General features: G+C 36.0%; 1 protein-coding gene across 2 annotated transcripts; it reads right to left on the bottom strand.

Moving 5' to 3' along the window:
* Nucleotides 1-211: 211 nt before the first annotated feature.
* Nucleotides 212-15,358, bottom strand: LOC145775105 (nucleosome assembly protein 1-like 1-A). Of its 2 annotated transcripts, none has more exons than XM_082586305.1 (12): nt 15,197-15,358; nt 12,741-12,843; nt 12,160-12,301; nt 11,947-12,069; nt 11,207-11,243; nt 10,529-10,677; nt 7,214-7,353; nt 6,557-6,702; nt 6,303-6,325; nt 4,954-5,097; nt 2,085-2,147; nt 212-585 (listed from the first exon to the last, which is right to left on the bottom strand). In XM_082586305.1, exons 1-12 carry the CDS (start codon nt 15,291-15,293, stop codon nt 541-543), a joined length of 1,212 nt encoding a protein of 403 aa, XP_082442431.1. In that variant the 5' UTR covers nt 15,294-15,358; the 3' UTR covers nt 212-540. The 2 variants fall into 2 exon arrangements, with proteins under 2 accessions (XP_082442431.1, XP_082442430.1); XM_082586304.1 differs by having other exon boundaries at nt 212-588.
* Between the last annotated feature and the right edge of the window lie 372 nt (nt 15,359-15,730).

Below are 15,730 nucleotides of genomic sequence, written 5' to 3' on the forward strand. Positions count from 1 at the left end.
CACGCCTAGAGATTTTTTTGTACCTGCTCTTGACAATGCTATCATTCAGCCTTGTTATTCAAGGGAATCTTTGAATGTGTTCATTTTGGCTAATACAATTATGTCACTACACACGTCCATGGCAAAATGATTAATCTTCAACTGGCTAACTTCCAGCCTGCGTATTTGGCATGAAAATATACAACATTTTATACAGAAAAAATTGAAACAATTCAACAACGCAAAACTTTATTCACAAAATTCTGAACAGGCAGTGGAAAATGAGCAAGACATGTAAACAAGCATGGGATGACAAGAAACTTCAAACAAACCAAACCGAGACTGTTCAATTGAGGCTAAAAAAACAGGATATGTGAACGAGATCAGACACGGTATTGCAAAATATATTATTCAATGCCGTTTACAGCATATCTTCTTGCACGTTACTGATTCATTCTGGCTGGGTTAGGTTCACTGCATTACAGTTGGTTCGTTCGAATTCAAACATGCAGTTTTTGCTCAACTTAGTGTTGGTTGTTACAATAGGCAAACTTTCCGACATCACTGTTGCTTGCACTCCTGGGGAGTTTCCTTTGCTTTCGGGTCCTTCTGCCAACACAAAATGGTATTTTTCAAAATGCGATACATGCACAAACGCCAGTGTCGCTTATTACCTGATCAATGCGGCATGCGCTTCCAAAAGGCAAATTTCAACACTACGCCTTTGCTACGATTTTGGTTGCAGTGTGAAGCAAAAACTAGTATACAGCCTTTGACATGCTGCCCAATTTTTCTTCTTAATATCCCCAATTATTCGTAGTCTACTTTTAACTACACTGTATCACCCAATATTATTGTTCTTTGTCAAGTCGAAGAATTTGCTTACCCCGGGACGCATTCATAACATACATGCACACTGACAAAGTTGTGTTACAACCTATACGCGAACACACAGGACCAAAAACCAATACGGTACAAACTATGTGCTAATTTAACGTTTTTCTAAAAACTTAATAACTTTTTGCGACTTTTACAAAGAGTTTTTCACTTTTTTCATTGGTAATCAATATCTCGTTGCAATCGCAATCATGGCAGAACTGTGGGTGCTAGCCTACTATAGGCTGCTGATTAACGTTTGCATTGATCAATCAGTTATCTTAAAAGAATAAAGTTGAACATTCTGTACATAGGCTACATAAAAAGAATTACAGTAGCTCTTTTATAGGAATACTTTTTTAGTTTGAAAGTTGAACCTTTGTATACCAGGACGTAGCGAGGCACAGTTTGAGAACCACTGTTGTAAAGAAATCGAATAGCAAACAATTGCAACAACCTGATAACTGAGCATTATAGGGTGGGTCGAAAAAAACTTTTTCTTCCAAAACATGGCGGCAACCCCTTCAGATTATGAGGTTGGTCCTAGAAACTCCCCAAAAAAAATTTGAGCAGGTTTGTTCAAGTATTCGCCGAGCAATGGCCCTTTGAAATTTTCAGTATGGGCATATGGGAAAACGTATAGTAAAAAAATTTTTTTTTTGGGGGAGTTTTTAAGTGATTTTTTTATTTCTATGCCCTTGCTAACATCTAAAATAATACATTTCTGACTGAAATCACCACATATCTGGTATCAATCGATGTTTAAAAGATACAAGAAAAGTTTAATTTGATCAAAAATAGTAGCAATATTATGCCTATTTTTGTAAGGGAAATCTTAGTTGAAAGCCTGAACACTGCGTCAAGGTGTCGCCCATCATCCAGGTTTCTCTTATTTGCTGTTAGATCAGGCAAACAAAACTGAACTAAACTTCCAATACGTCAATAATTACATCTTGGAGGATGACAATGTGGCTTTTTTGAAATCTAGATAATCCCGCCTTGCCCTTTCTACGCAATGAAGAATTACATTTTTTTCTTCTGCACCACGGGTTAAAATCGCTTTGTACTCTTCCATAATTCTCACTTCTCGGTCTGCCACATCTGCTCAGTGAGCAAACTTGAAATCGTAGTATACTTTACTAGCGGCAGTGGTAGCCAGCACAACACCACTGTGCTCATGAGAAGCGACTAACGATTAGACAAGCAAAACAAAAGCGTCACCAGTTTACCTCAGGATCGTAATCCGAGTCATTTGCGTCTTCGGAGTTGTCCGAGTCTCCAACATTGCTGAGCTGCAACAAAAATGTAAGGTGCTGTAGATACCGGTAGAAGTTAATTAAAGTCTGTAGCCCCAGAACAGCGCTTCTAAAGTGTTTTTTTGCAGCGACCAAATACTAAGCGTTGGTACCGTAAATTAAAAGCAACCCTTTGGCGACTCAGATATTTTCGCTTAATTTCTTCTGGGCTTAAGCTAAGTTTCCATTGCTGGAACACAAAACAAAAAGTGTAAGATTAAAATATTTAGCACACGTAGCCTACACCCGATTTCTCTTATGCTTAGTTGCACAACTCTGCCAAATTATTGTTAAATTTACAGTAATTTTATCAACGCAACTGGCTTACATTGAAACAGCATGGTACTGTTTTGTCTGCCCCTAATCTATGGTCTACCACTTTACTGATGTCACAGAAAATATTACATTGGCACATTATAATCAAACATAGCATACACAAAATGGAACAGAGAAAGAATAGCAAATGAAAGCCAAAACATTATTGAGCAGAAACTAATTACTTAGCCAACACCAGTGGCGTAGCCAGTAATTTTGAAAGGGGGGGGGGGGGGGGAGTTTGACGGCATGTTTCGCTTATGGCGATACTCAGCGGCGGGGGGTGTGGGGGGGCTCCCCCAGAAAATTTTGAAAAATTACTTTGAATTTGGTGCATTCTGAGAGTATTGTCAACAAAAATGTGGATATGAATATTCCTGTAAAATAGTGCTGTCCGGTGGCATAGCAAAAGGATAAGATCATGTTTTTTTCGGCATTTTTCGGAAATAAAGCTACGGTAAGTCTCTATGTTTTCTTGTTGCTAATTCCTGGCTGAGATATTTGAATGTTTGGTAATGGCAAAACTCGCTCTTTGCAGTTTCATTTAAAATTAGGCAAACTTTGTTTTAGAGACATAAAGAGATTGAAAGCATCATTCTCAATATCGTGACGTCACACGTTGCCAAGGGGGGGGGGTTACAACTCCCTAACCCACCCCCCCTTGGCTACGCCACTGGCCAACACTATTTGGTACGTCGGTACCAATTAATTAACAAAAACACGTCAAAAATACGTCGGTATAATTTACAAAAACAAAAACCCGAATTTCTGAGTGATCTGCTGTGATGTGAGTGATCTAATTTATCGTTACTGTGGGAATTTTGACCAACTGGCCAGGGTTGGAAAAAATCATGATTTTTATAAAAAAAATCGAATTTTTTTGATTTAAATCAGATATTTTTGATTTTTTTATATAAAAAAGCGTCGAGTCTACTTGGGGGAAGAGATCATTTTAGTAAGATAGCAAAATTATTTTTAACCCCTTGATTGATTGAAAGGCTTTTCTTTGCAAGTGTTTAATCATTTTTATCATCATATTGTAGGCTAGCCTGTCTATTGCACATATTTTTAAGTAGGTGTGAAATGTTGCTTTATACTAAATCATAATGTGCATATCAAGATTGAGGTACGTCTCAGACTGTCATCTCACTACACTAAGATCTTTCCTTACGTTTGAGCACACATCACTTTTCTTTTTTGCTCAACTGATGCATAGCCTACAACCAGACTTTTTGCAAAGAAAGTTTAACTGTGTTATATAATTATGTTACCGACGTGCCATACCAAAACAATAAAAGTTCAGATGACACAAAATTGCAGTTTATTTTGCATTGAGAAGTTTGTACATAAATACAAGCTCGCCAGCTTTTGCAGTGCCCAATCGATTTTGAACTTCTGATTGAACCAGACCAAAAGTGGAAAAAACTCGCTCAAAAACTATGTTTAGTGAACAACACTGTTTGTGAACCGCCAAGTAAACTAAGTTGCCTTTCAAAGCATGCATAGCCTATAGCCTTAAATATTTAAATATAACTTTTGTATTACAGAGAAGCAGTGAAACGTTTGTTGATGTGTTTATTTTTATTTTAGCAAATAAAAAATCATTTGATTTTTTTAATTGATTTTTTTGATTTTTATTGTTTGATTTAAATCATGATTTAAATCATTTGATTTAAATCAACCAACCCTGCAACTGGCAACTTTAATTCAGGCAGTAACATTTTGTTAACTAATGTCATTGTTTTTCGCACCGCGAACGTATTTGCACAAACCACGTCAACTCCTACAATAACTGCAGTCTGCGACCCAGCCAAACCAGCGGGGACCCACTTTTGGAACGCAACCCATGGGTTGAGAAGCATTGCTCTAGCAGTACTGAGATTTAACAAAAAGGCAGTAATGTTTCGATAAGCGCGTCATTCGACTGTGCCTAATTTCATTGTTCTACGGTACGAAAACTTTTAACACCATGAAACGAAATGTCAAAGTTTGGCAATTGTGTAATGTGCAGGCATCAAGATGAGTATCTGCGTAGAAAATTCTTCAAAACACTTTGTCTTCGGCGAATGAAGTCGACCAACTTTGGTCAAGTTTAACTAACTACAAACAAGAGCCGAGGGCTTTCCTTGCAGCATTCACAAATAGCTTGCCTACCTCAGCGCCAACGAATGCGACGCAGAGAAACAAACCGATAATCATGTCATTTTAAAGTGCCGCATTCACCATGTCATCTATAACACACCGAAAAATCACTCCGACATTACATCATGGTGAATGGTGATATTAATATTACACGACATAAAACTCTAAAGTTTTTGCTCGAAGTCAATCTTTATACCATCGACGACTAGCTTTAGCATCTTGTCAATAATATTACATGATAGCTCAACTTACACACACTAGAATAACCGCACAGCGCCAAAACAGATGCCTGATGAAAAGCCCTGTTCAAGAATAAATGTAAGATAATATGACCAAGTTGACTTACGTCATCATCTTCCTCGTCATCATCATCAAAGTCGTCATCTCCAGCTTCTCCGGTGAAGTACAAGACAGCTCTTGGAACTATCCTCTCTCTGATCATGTGACCAATTTCAAAGTCACTGGCCAGCAATGCCTCAGTATCCGGATCCTGTGTGCAACGACGTCAATTTTATGTGATTTTATCGCAGCAACAACACTCAACAAGGCAACTAAACCATCCAACTTTATGTCGTTTCAGTTTTTCTCAACAATTGTGTGTCCAAGCGATCTCACACAAAAAAAATTACATTGTCACAGTTTTGGATATCTCTTGGAAAGGAAAGTTTCAAAGCAATCAAATGGCCAGTAGTTTTTTTCAACCGGTCATTTAACTTTTTGTTGTTACAAAGTTTCTCATCTCCAGCTTTAATTAAAACAAAGCCAATCCATGAAGTCGAATGAATGCCGAAACAGAGCTAACGTGTTTCAAAAATTTCTGTGATGCCTCGTTTGCCTCGCACACTGGTAGTGAAACAGCAGCAAATTTCTCACTGATATCGATTTTGTGTGTAAATTGATTGAAATTTCGTTGTTTGATAGCCGTTTTGTTGCAATTTTCGTCTTGAAAGCATAACTTATGCCAGAATTTTGCATGGTACGCAACGACAACTATTAATTAACAAAAGATTACAAATATCTATCTGTTCTATTCAATACGACCCTAACAATAGACGAGATTACAAGCCACATTAATGGAGCAATTGAAAACAGATTTCCGGGGGAATTCTCTGATAATCATATTAAGAAGTTAATAATTTGTTGGAAGAGATTCTCTTGTCAAAACAAAGATTAATGATTTATTTATCCATTATCCTATTCATTACGTTTATTATAAAACCTGAAATAAAGGATATGGAAATAAAGCGGGGAGCATGTATATTGCGTTGCATTCGATTTATAAACATTTAATTAAATGCAAAACAACGTTTTCTTGTATGTACGTTGCAGACTACTTAATCACCAGCAACAGCTGCTTTGATATGAATTTAAGCTTTGCAGTACAGAAAAAAAAGTTTCTCTTCTTTACACAATTCACCGATGCACTGAGGGCAAGTAATTGAAAGTTATGAGAAACAATGGGCAATTGAAGTGCTTATAAGCTTCACATAGTTCTCAGGTAGGGGTTATATCCTTGTCTTGACGAGTTTTTAAGGGAGCTAAACAATGAGCGGATCAATTGATCAAATCACTCCATTGTTTTTAAGATTTCATTGTTGCATGCAAACCATCACATTGTCTAACACCAACGATGCATTGTGATTCAGTAACGTTTAAAAATCATAATCAGAAAAAGCCAAAACATAATCCACTCACGATCTCTGCGTCATCGTCCAGCACTGAAAACACAGAAAATCTTTGAGTAAAGATGAAACATGCAAGAAATGTGCATGATGAACACATTAATTCATTGTAATAACTGGTGTCGATGTGTGATCAAAGAAAAAATTACTTTCCGGTACACTGTAGCAAAACACAATCAGCTTACTGTAAAAACAATAGTACTCTTTGTTTGTTAACATTAATATTGTAAAGCATTGAAACTACTTTCAAAAACTGCAAATTATTACCTTCGGGTGGAGCGAAGAAGTTGAAAAACGAATCATTGGCCACTTGCTTGGTAACAGTTCGCACTGTTCCTCGGCCTTTGTGCTTCTGTTTCTTCTTTATGGTCTTGACAGTGACGTTCTTTCCTTTGGCCCAATCAATTTTACACCTATGAAAAATAGTGAAAGAGAATATTCTAGTGAAAAAGAGTATGCATGTTAATGAAGTTGGCAAAAACCTTTTCTCATGCGAATACAGTAAAATGTGACATGGTCAATTGGTCATGGCAGATGGCATATTTCTAGCTTCTCCATACGAGACGCTTACTTTGAAGTAACAACTTGGCGTGTCAAAAAAGGTGTAATCCAACGGTCAGATAATTAATTTGTTTAAAATAGCCTTAGGTTAAAGACAGTCAAAAATAATAAGCATCAGTTTCTGCTTCCGCTCATTTCAAATACAGTTGTCCCAACACATATCATTCAATGATTGCACACATCAGTCCCTATTATGTTACAAAAGAGATAAGGAATGAGTGACTAATAATAATACAGCTTGAACCAGAACAGCACTGCAAAGACAGATGTTTCTTTTCATCTTAAAGTGTGTTTAAAGTTTGTAACTTTCTCCGAAAAAAATGCCACTGACCAGTTGAAAATGATCTAAGTTTAGAAACATACCCAACACAATTTATGATCTCGGGGCCTTCAAAACTGAACGGGTCCTTTTCATCGAGCTGCGATTGAAGCTTGTAGTATTTCGTTAACACTTTATTCGTAAAGTAAGGGTTGGCATCAAACGCAAATTCAAGAGTGAACCCCTGAAGAAAACAATCAGATAAAGAATGTCAAGCGCCTTTGGCTGATCAGGACCATAAGATATAGAAAATACAAACATTAAGATAATTTTATTTTGCAATCAACGCAATAAAAACAGTTGTCTTTCACAACGTCAACGACTTTTACATTTAACTACTGTTAAAACTATCCTCAGGCAGCTATTTTGTTATAAAGATTTACGACAGAGATTGCCTTAAGAACATTGATAGTAAAGACTATGACGAGAAGTAAAAATAAAGTGTTGAAGTGTAAGAAGTGAAAATAAAGGTTTTTATAATTGAAATTTAACTCTTTTTGTCAATAAAACGCTTTGTCATTGTCGCTATGTCATACTAAATCGTTTTCAAACGGTTGCTGAAATGTATAAGTGTGAAGGTTGGAATTAGACCTCGGTAAAGAGTTACGTTGCCGGCGTAATGATTATAGTATCGCAGACAAAACATGTGCTGCTACATTAAAACATTAACTGCAAAGCATCGTGGGCCTCTACAGTTTTGCTTCACCAGAAGTTAAGGCAGTTTCAGGTCTGTTTTTCCATCCTGTTCATTAATTCACAGAAAAGGAAATTGTTGAAAAGGCTCAGTTGACGATGATGTAGAATTTAGAAGGTATTATCGCAAGTAATTCATCAGCATTCCGCTCTTAAGGCGACTTTGCGGATGAAAGTTCATTAGAACTTTAACCCTAAATCCGGATTCAAATCAATGCTTGGTGCATAGGGACTTAACCTTTCATACCACTTCATTTACAAAGGCTTGTAACAGATGTATTCCCAGCCTTTCTTGATACTAGACCAGTGCGCCACACGATCACAAAATAAATGATGTAAGAACAATTTTTGATGAGCTAGTGACATGACCCGCAATTGAACCGGCCAACCATAACCAAGGCATCATTACCAACAGCGCAGCACTTATGTTATCATACTGAGTATTCAATACAACGCTCAAGAAACGCAATCCCGCAAGCTCGATACAAAAGTTATGTTTCCCAATCAGAACTGCATTGATTTTGACAAATTAAACAAAAAAACAAACAAATTAAACAAAGAAGGAATTACGGTAAGAACTAAAGAAATCAATATAATCACAAAAGGATTATGACTTATCGTATGCCAGCAAATGTTTATATGACATGTACTGGCAATCGTAGTATGGAAGGAAATGAGAAATCATTATTATGTATCACCAGTAATCAGTTTCAGCTCTGGCATTAAAAGTATAGTATTGAATGAACATTGAACAGTTAATTGGAATGTGACCATGCGACTAAACTTAGCCTATGCGAAATGGCCCAGCATCGTTGATTACATTTCTATCAATCAATAAAGCAACGCAGCATGCAGCAACGTGCCAAGTTTTAATGCGGTTTGCGTTGTGCAATCTCTCCCAAGCGACGCATCGCGCTATAGATTTTCAGTTTATAACACTAGTCTGAATAAAAAAAATTTTCTCTATGATATCAACGCTTTCGAACAAATTGTTGGGCGTTGATTCCAAAAATGCCATCCCTTTTTGCCCATCCTATCAGGTTTTAAAGTTAAGGTAAAAAAACAAACATATCAACCCTGAAATAGGTGTGTCACAGTCTAAATAGTCTACACTCCCGACCACGCAATTGTGTCGCACGAAAATGCTACCTTGTATGGATGCGTTTCCATAGATTCGGTTGGTATCGGTTTGCAAAGAAAATGCCAAACGTAATCTGGCACGCAACCGTTGAAATCTAGATCGTAAATTTACGTAGTTTGACAGTTATCTCAGAAACCTGATGTGATAGAAAGAAAAGGACCACAGATTCGAAATCAGCACCCAAAAACATCAATATTTGCCTGTTTTTAATGTTTGCTTGTGAGAAAAAAAATTTGAAGTTGAATAATGCAGGCCAGTGTAATCAATGAAAACAAGCAAAACGATTGCAAAACTTATGAAACCACATCTTATCACTGCCTTGCGTTAATTGTTCAGACACCATCGATTTCATGTCTTCGTGTGGTTTAACGAATAACAACATCATACTGCTACTGATTTAATGATGTTCAGTGATGGCGTGTATCTTTTCGGAAACACATTTCAGAAAATGAAGCGACGAATATTTTCGAAGATATCACAGTCGGATTAAGATCGCTTTTTTCCCTAGAAACCGTTACGCAAAAATCAGGTCCTGCAGTAAATACCTCACCATAAGTAGCAAAATTGACCTTTATTGCATTCGATTGCGAACGCAATGGTCTGCAAACATTGTGTGTGATGTGAATTGTGAAAGCCCCAAGATTGCCAGCTGGCAATTGAACAAGCAAGTGCGGTGTTGTGCACTGGCTGGTGCCACTAGTAACAAAGAAGAACACTGGCAGTTGAATGAACAATTGAACATGCATTATTTTTTTTTTTTAGAAATGATGTTGGCAACGATCACTTTGAAGGTCTAAGTCTGGAAACAACAAATATGTCTCAAATTAAACCATGAGATCGAAAAACAAAAGCGAAATTTTTCCTTCGTATCAGCGGAAGCAAAAGCGTGCTCAAGATGCAACGATCTTAGACGTACCATTGTAAATAGAACACGTCACACGTGAATACTGAAAAGTTTGAGTGTTCAATGTTCATCATAATATTATCTTTTCCAGCAGTATGTTTCTGCTTTAACTTTCGCATTCATCAGACGAACGTTGCAACTACTGCTAGAAACTGTGACACACATCAACAACCAGGTAAAATATGCTATAAACCGGTTGTCTCGGTACGATAAAGTATGCTGATTTGTGGCAAGAACCGACTCATGTCTGCTGAAGGACACACATTAAAGATTGCCAACAGCCTTAAATCGTCACCACCGAGATAACATCTTCAATACGCACAAGACAAAACACTAAATGATAAGCAAATTCTGATCATAAATTTACTGGGATGCACTGGCACTGATCAAACCTTTGTGGTCAGATAGTTACATGCACAAAGCTTAGAATTGCAATCGCAGAATTTGTTTTCACGTCAAATCCCTTGACAGAAGATTGAACAACAAAATTTGAAAAGGCGTTTTTTACAGGCGAAATAAACTTGAAGCGTAAGGTTATCTTTGCATTTTATATTTCACAGGGTAAAGTTTTAAAACTTAAGACAAAGTGTAGCTCCTTTTAATAGAAAACTTTATACGCACTAGTGGTTCTCCGGGGGGTGAAAATACAACACGAATGTCTTGCAGTTTCTCTAATATCGGCTCGTCATGCTCTTGGACCATCTCCTGAAGGAGAGGCACGTTTTTGAAGATTGTCAACCAGAATTCTGGAATACCTTTTATGTCTTTTCCTGAAACCATTAAAAAAACAATCAACGTCACGTAATGTTTCTAAGAAGAAAACCGACAGCTCTTTTACATGGTGGCAATGCGGAACGTTTTTTTTTTGCGCAACGACAACTTGAAAGCTTTAATTAGGACAAATAAACAATATAAACTTTCAGATTAAAATTGTTGGAATATCATCGCTTGTGGAAAGTAATAAATTTAAGCAGAAAACCAAAGTAAAAAGTTGTTATTTTTAGGCAGTTTCAACGTTGTTAGACGTTACTAGTTACAGTAAAATAATGATTTTCTTCCATGCTTCACAGATGTAATGCTTAAAATTGTGAATAGCAACATAACCCGGTAGCCTAAATCAAAAGCTATCATTTTCTTGTTAAATGCAAGGTAAAAGTACAAACGTGTTTACAAGTTGTTCAATTTAACTCTCTGGAGTTGAAAATCTTGTAAAAAGATATTTGACCAAAGATGATAATAATATTTTTGTTTGCATGCGAAAGAAAAAAAAAAGAAGAATGCACAAAAATAATCTACCACCTTCGTCATCATTTTTTTCTGCATCTTGAAGCTTTTTCTGAAAAACAAAACCAGCAAGTTACGTACAATTGCAGTGATGTCCATGCAGAGAATTCAGTCTTCAGAATGAGGATTAGCATTGGTTTACGTCGCTCTCACTCAGAAGTAGAGACCAAGAAAGTGGAGAATAATGTATGTTTTACCTACAGGACGCTGGACTTGGGAAGTTTTTACACGAGTTAAAGCTCTACCTACACAAAGTTCATTTCAAGTGTGCCCAACGTCAAGGGAAAACACAAATCACCCTGATTGACAATTGAAAAGACCAATTGCAATGGTTAACGGCTTAGTGGTAACTCATAATTCTATTCATAAAAAAAATAGACTAAATTGATTACAGGCCCAACTTTTCTGCTAAATCTACCAGTGCAAGCTTGTTGCCCTGTTTCAACTTGAAGCTGAGACGGTAAGATGCGAGACAGGTATTAAAAAATTATTAAACCACTATATCTCGAAGTGCTGGCAAGAACAGCAGCAACAAGATTTAAACGGACTGTTGCTATAGCTGACTGGCCAAAAACAATCCAGACACCAAAAAATGCTTATGAAATCTATTATACCTATAAACTAGACTTTGTGTAACGCAAATAAAAAGATGGTTATTTTTCTGTTTCTTCAAATTAAGACAATAATTTGAAAAATAACTCTAATAATTTGAAAAATAACTCTAATCAATATAAAAAAGAACATAAATCAAATACCTCTTTATCACCATCTTGCTCCTTCTTTTCATCATCTTCATCCTCATCATCTTCCTCTTCTTCACTCTCCCACTCACACTCTTCATCATTTGGTTCATAAAAACCCGTTAAAATACTGTGTCTCTGCATACAAAAGTGCAGCATGCAGGTAATTTAATGTTATTTTGCATTGAAATTGTGATTTACATTAATATTTGTTTAATCCAATCTTACCTTTTCATACAAAGGCTGATACAAAGTGCTATATTTTCTTTCTAATTCATGGACTTCTTCATAAAACTTAGCCTCCACTTTTATGGATTCTACTTGGAGGTTTTTCAAAGCATGAATTCTTCGTTGTACAGATTTTGGCAAGCTATAAAATAAAATGTCCAACATATTTTTGAATCAACTTGACAATGAAAGTCATAGGTTGTACACTGTTTCAAGATAAATTAAAGTAACGCACCAAGATAAGACAATAACTTTTGATGTGGGACAAAGTTTGTGTTTAACGACTAAGGTAGTCTGGACTGGACCATGGACCAATTCAACTCTCAATAAAAAAACCTTACCTCAACAAAGAATGACTACACTGAGCTAATTGAACCCAGTATGTGCAGATAAGTAATTACAGAAGCTGGTTTAGAGTAAATTTGACTACAGGGCAATGATATAACCAAAAACTTTATTTTATCAGTCTCACGAATCAGGTTTCTGAGACAACTATAGAGAAAAACAAGAAAAACATCACAAGCAACAGTGCTTAGCCTCTATTTGTTCTCAATAAATAATACATTGCATCATACACTCACTTTTCAATGTATCCTGAAGGAGTCCCGACAATACTATCTAGCCTCTGTTGTAAAGCAGCGAGTACCTGAGGATTTTGCATCATCTCTGAGGTTATTTGGCTTGCTGTAATATAAAATGCGAATACATATAACAATGTATATAATATGAAAAAAATCCTAATACCGGTATTTATTTGAGTCTTAAATTGACCAGGAAAATACAGGGTCCTGCAGCTAAATTGGGAATTTTGTTAATTTTTCGTAATTTTCCAATTTCAAAGATGAAAAGGGTAAAATTATCATTGTAACTTTATTTATGCAATTCTTATAATCTATTTAACACAATTATATATATGATGGCCCTTTTCTTCGAGTTTGGATATTCTCGGGCGAAACCGTAAACAACTTCTCTTCACTTCATCAAGATTCTGGAGTGTTCTTCCAATGGCTGCTTTTAGAGAGTTGAGATTAGGGTGTGGACTGTGGAATTGAGTTAGATTGTCCTTCAATTACGCTGAATAGCCAATAGTTGCAAACGTTCAAATCTAGAGACCTACTAGGTCAAATGTCTTTCGGGACAAACATGGGAAGGTTCTCCGTCAGATAAGGCTGAACTTTTTTGCTTCATGTGCTGGCACAAAGTCTTGAACAAACATGACTTTGGTAGCATCGCAGTTTCTACGAATCCAGGGCAGTAAAATATCATTCAGAATCTTCAGTTACTCCATTGTGTGATTTAAGTCCAGCTTTGATGAAATAAGGAGGCATCAATTGCTACGGCGGCAAAACCAAGCAGGATTTTTGCTCTGCATCAGAAGAGGAACTTCTGAAAGGTCACGAGCAATAACTCGTGTGCTCTGATGATTTGCAACCTCGTCCACAATGAACCTTTTCTCATCAACAAAATGTGAACATGTCCTCCTTTGTTCTTGAGACGATTGAGAAGCTTTGCGCATCTTTTAACCTTGATTGATCTTGAGCGGGCAGTGAGAAAGTTGCGACATGTTTTAACATAAGACTTCAATCCAAGGTCTTCATTGAGTGTTCTACTGATGGTTCTGTTACTGACATGGCGACTTTTGGACTCCATTAGTTTGAAGGCATACAAAACATAATCTTGGCTACTGATTGCGCACTGCGCAATTAACTGTCAATCACTAGCCTAGTCCTACATAACATTTGCAAGCATAATGCTAACGGAATGTAAAATTTTTGAGTCTCACCCTCTTGAAAAAGGTTAAAAAATAAGATGGTGTTATCTCACCATCGGATTTTGACTGAGCTAACAGCATATATAGCTTGCTACTTTTCATTATAGGGTCAAAATAAAACATTGAGATAAAAATTAGAAGTAGATCAAAGGGTGTGGAATGTAATCTACTCAAAAGAGGTCTATGAGTCAAAACTTCTAGTTTTACACAAACTCCACAAAAGTATCAAACAAAGTGTATTTTCAGAATGAAGCCCTATCTGATATATGTAGTCACTTTTGGAATACCGGTACCAATATGTATATTTTTGCAAATACTTTTTTGTAACTGCTTTTTTAACACAAAAAATTACTACAAACAGTTTGTATAAAAGACCATAGCTTTTTGCAGTTAAACATACTTACAATGAAACAATACTTAAAAAAGTATACAGTATCACACTAAATCGTGAAATTCAAGTTAACTAAATCCAGCTTTCGCCACACATGTGTGGCTTCACCAGTATAGTCTGCAACAAACAATCAAATAATAGACTAGCCTACTAATGTATTATGATTAATTGATTATCCAACTTAAGTTACTCATGAAAACAAAACTAGACTATTGAAAAAGACAACTACCATACATAAATTCAAACAATTTCGGCAAACCTTTCTGCCCTCGTCAGGAAGCTAACTTAATTCATCTTAACAAAACAAAAGAATTTATGTAATTATCTTTTTATTTTATGCATTGCTTTAGAATTATGCAATTCAATCTTAAGTTGCTATCAATTATCTATATTCTATAATAATAATCCAGACTACAAATTCTCTAAATTAACAGCTGTCACTGGATGTTCAAGAAATCATCAAATCGATTTTCTCCAAAAAAAGGTGTTTCCGTATTGGAATTTCTCTCAATCAAAATCTCTAAAACAAGCCAATCCGTAAATTAGGTGGGCATAATTGCTGATGGAAAGCTGGTCTAGAGAAAGGAACTGGCCACCCTATTCTCTTTAGTGCTGAAACTTAATTAAATGAGAACCATAAATTCTCATCCCCAACATTTGGAATCAAGTAGCCTATGGGACCACCTTTGCCTTTATTAACACACAGAAAAAAGCAAATCTGTTAAAATTTTGTCTAAAATGACTTTTAACTTACAAAACTAGTTCCTAGTCTAAGAGTATTCAATTTTGTGTTGCCACGCCAATACATATTGGCATAATTGAACTTGAACATCCTTAGACTAAATTCTTAGATAAAATATATACAATAAAAATACCTGAAGGTACGGCAGGTGTGGTATCTGTTCCATCACCTTTTTCTTCTACTTCTTTTGTAATTGAAACTTTTGGATCCGCATCACCAGCACTAGACATTGTTGTTTCCTTTTACACTCTTGCAATTAATGTTAAAATAAAAAATAACCTATAATTTTCTTTATTTACCTAAGTCATATGTGTTTTAGACTTTAAAGTGAAGAATTTTTAGATAATATATACATAACTTGGTTACTGGTTAGTTGGTCTGTCTGCACTAAAATAACAAAATAGCCTAACTTCAAATAACTTGGTTATTATTAAATATTGTTTTAAAGCATTAGTTTGTCCGATTTTGGAATACAATAATTTGAATTGGTTTCCAACATATAAGTACCAGTACTCTGTAGCTGCAATAGACAATGTTTAAAGGCATGCAACCAAACTGGTGCCGGAATTAAGGCATTTGTTATATCCTGCAGAAGTCCTGCAAGATTAGAAAAATTAAACCTGCCTAGTTGCCTACTTTGGCGTTTCGATATCTTCGCCGTAATATT

This window comes from Aplidium turbinatum, chromosome 8, assembly GCF_918807975.1.
Source record: "Aplidium turbinatum chromosome 8, kaAplTurb1.1, whole genome shotgun sequence".
Classification (NCBI taxonomy): Eukaryota; Metazoa; Chordata; class Ascidiacea; order Aplousobranchia; family Polyclinidae; genus Aplidium; species Aplidium turbinatum.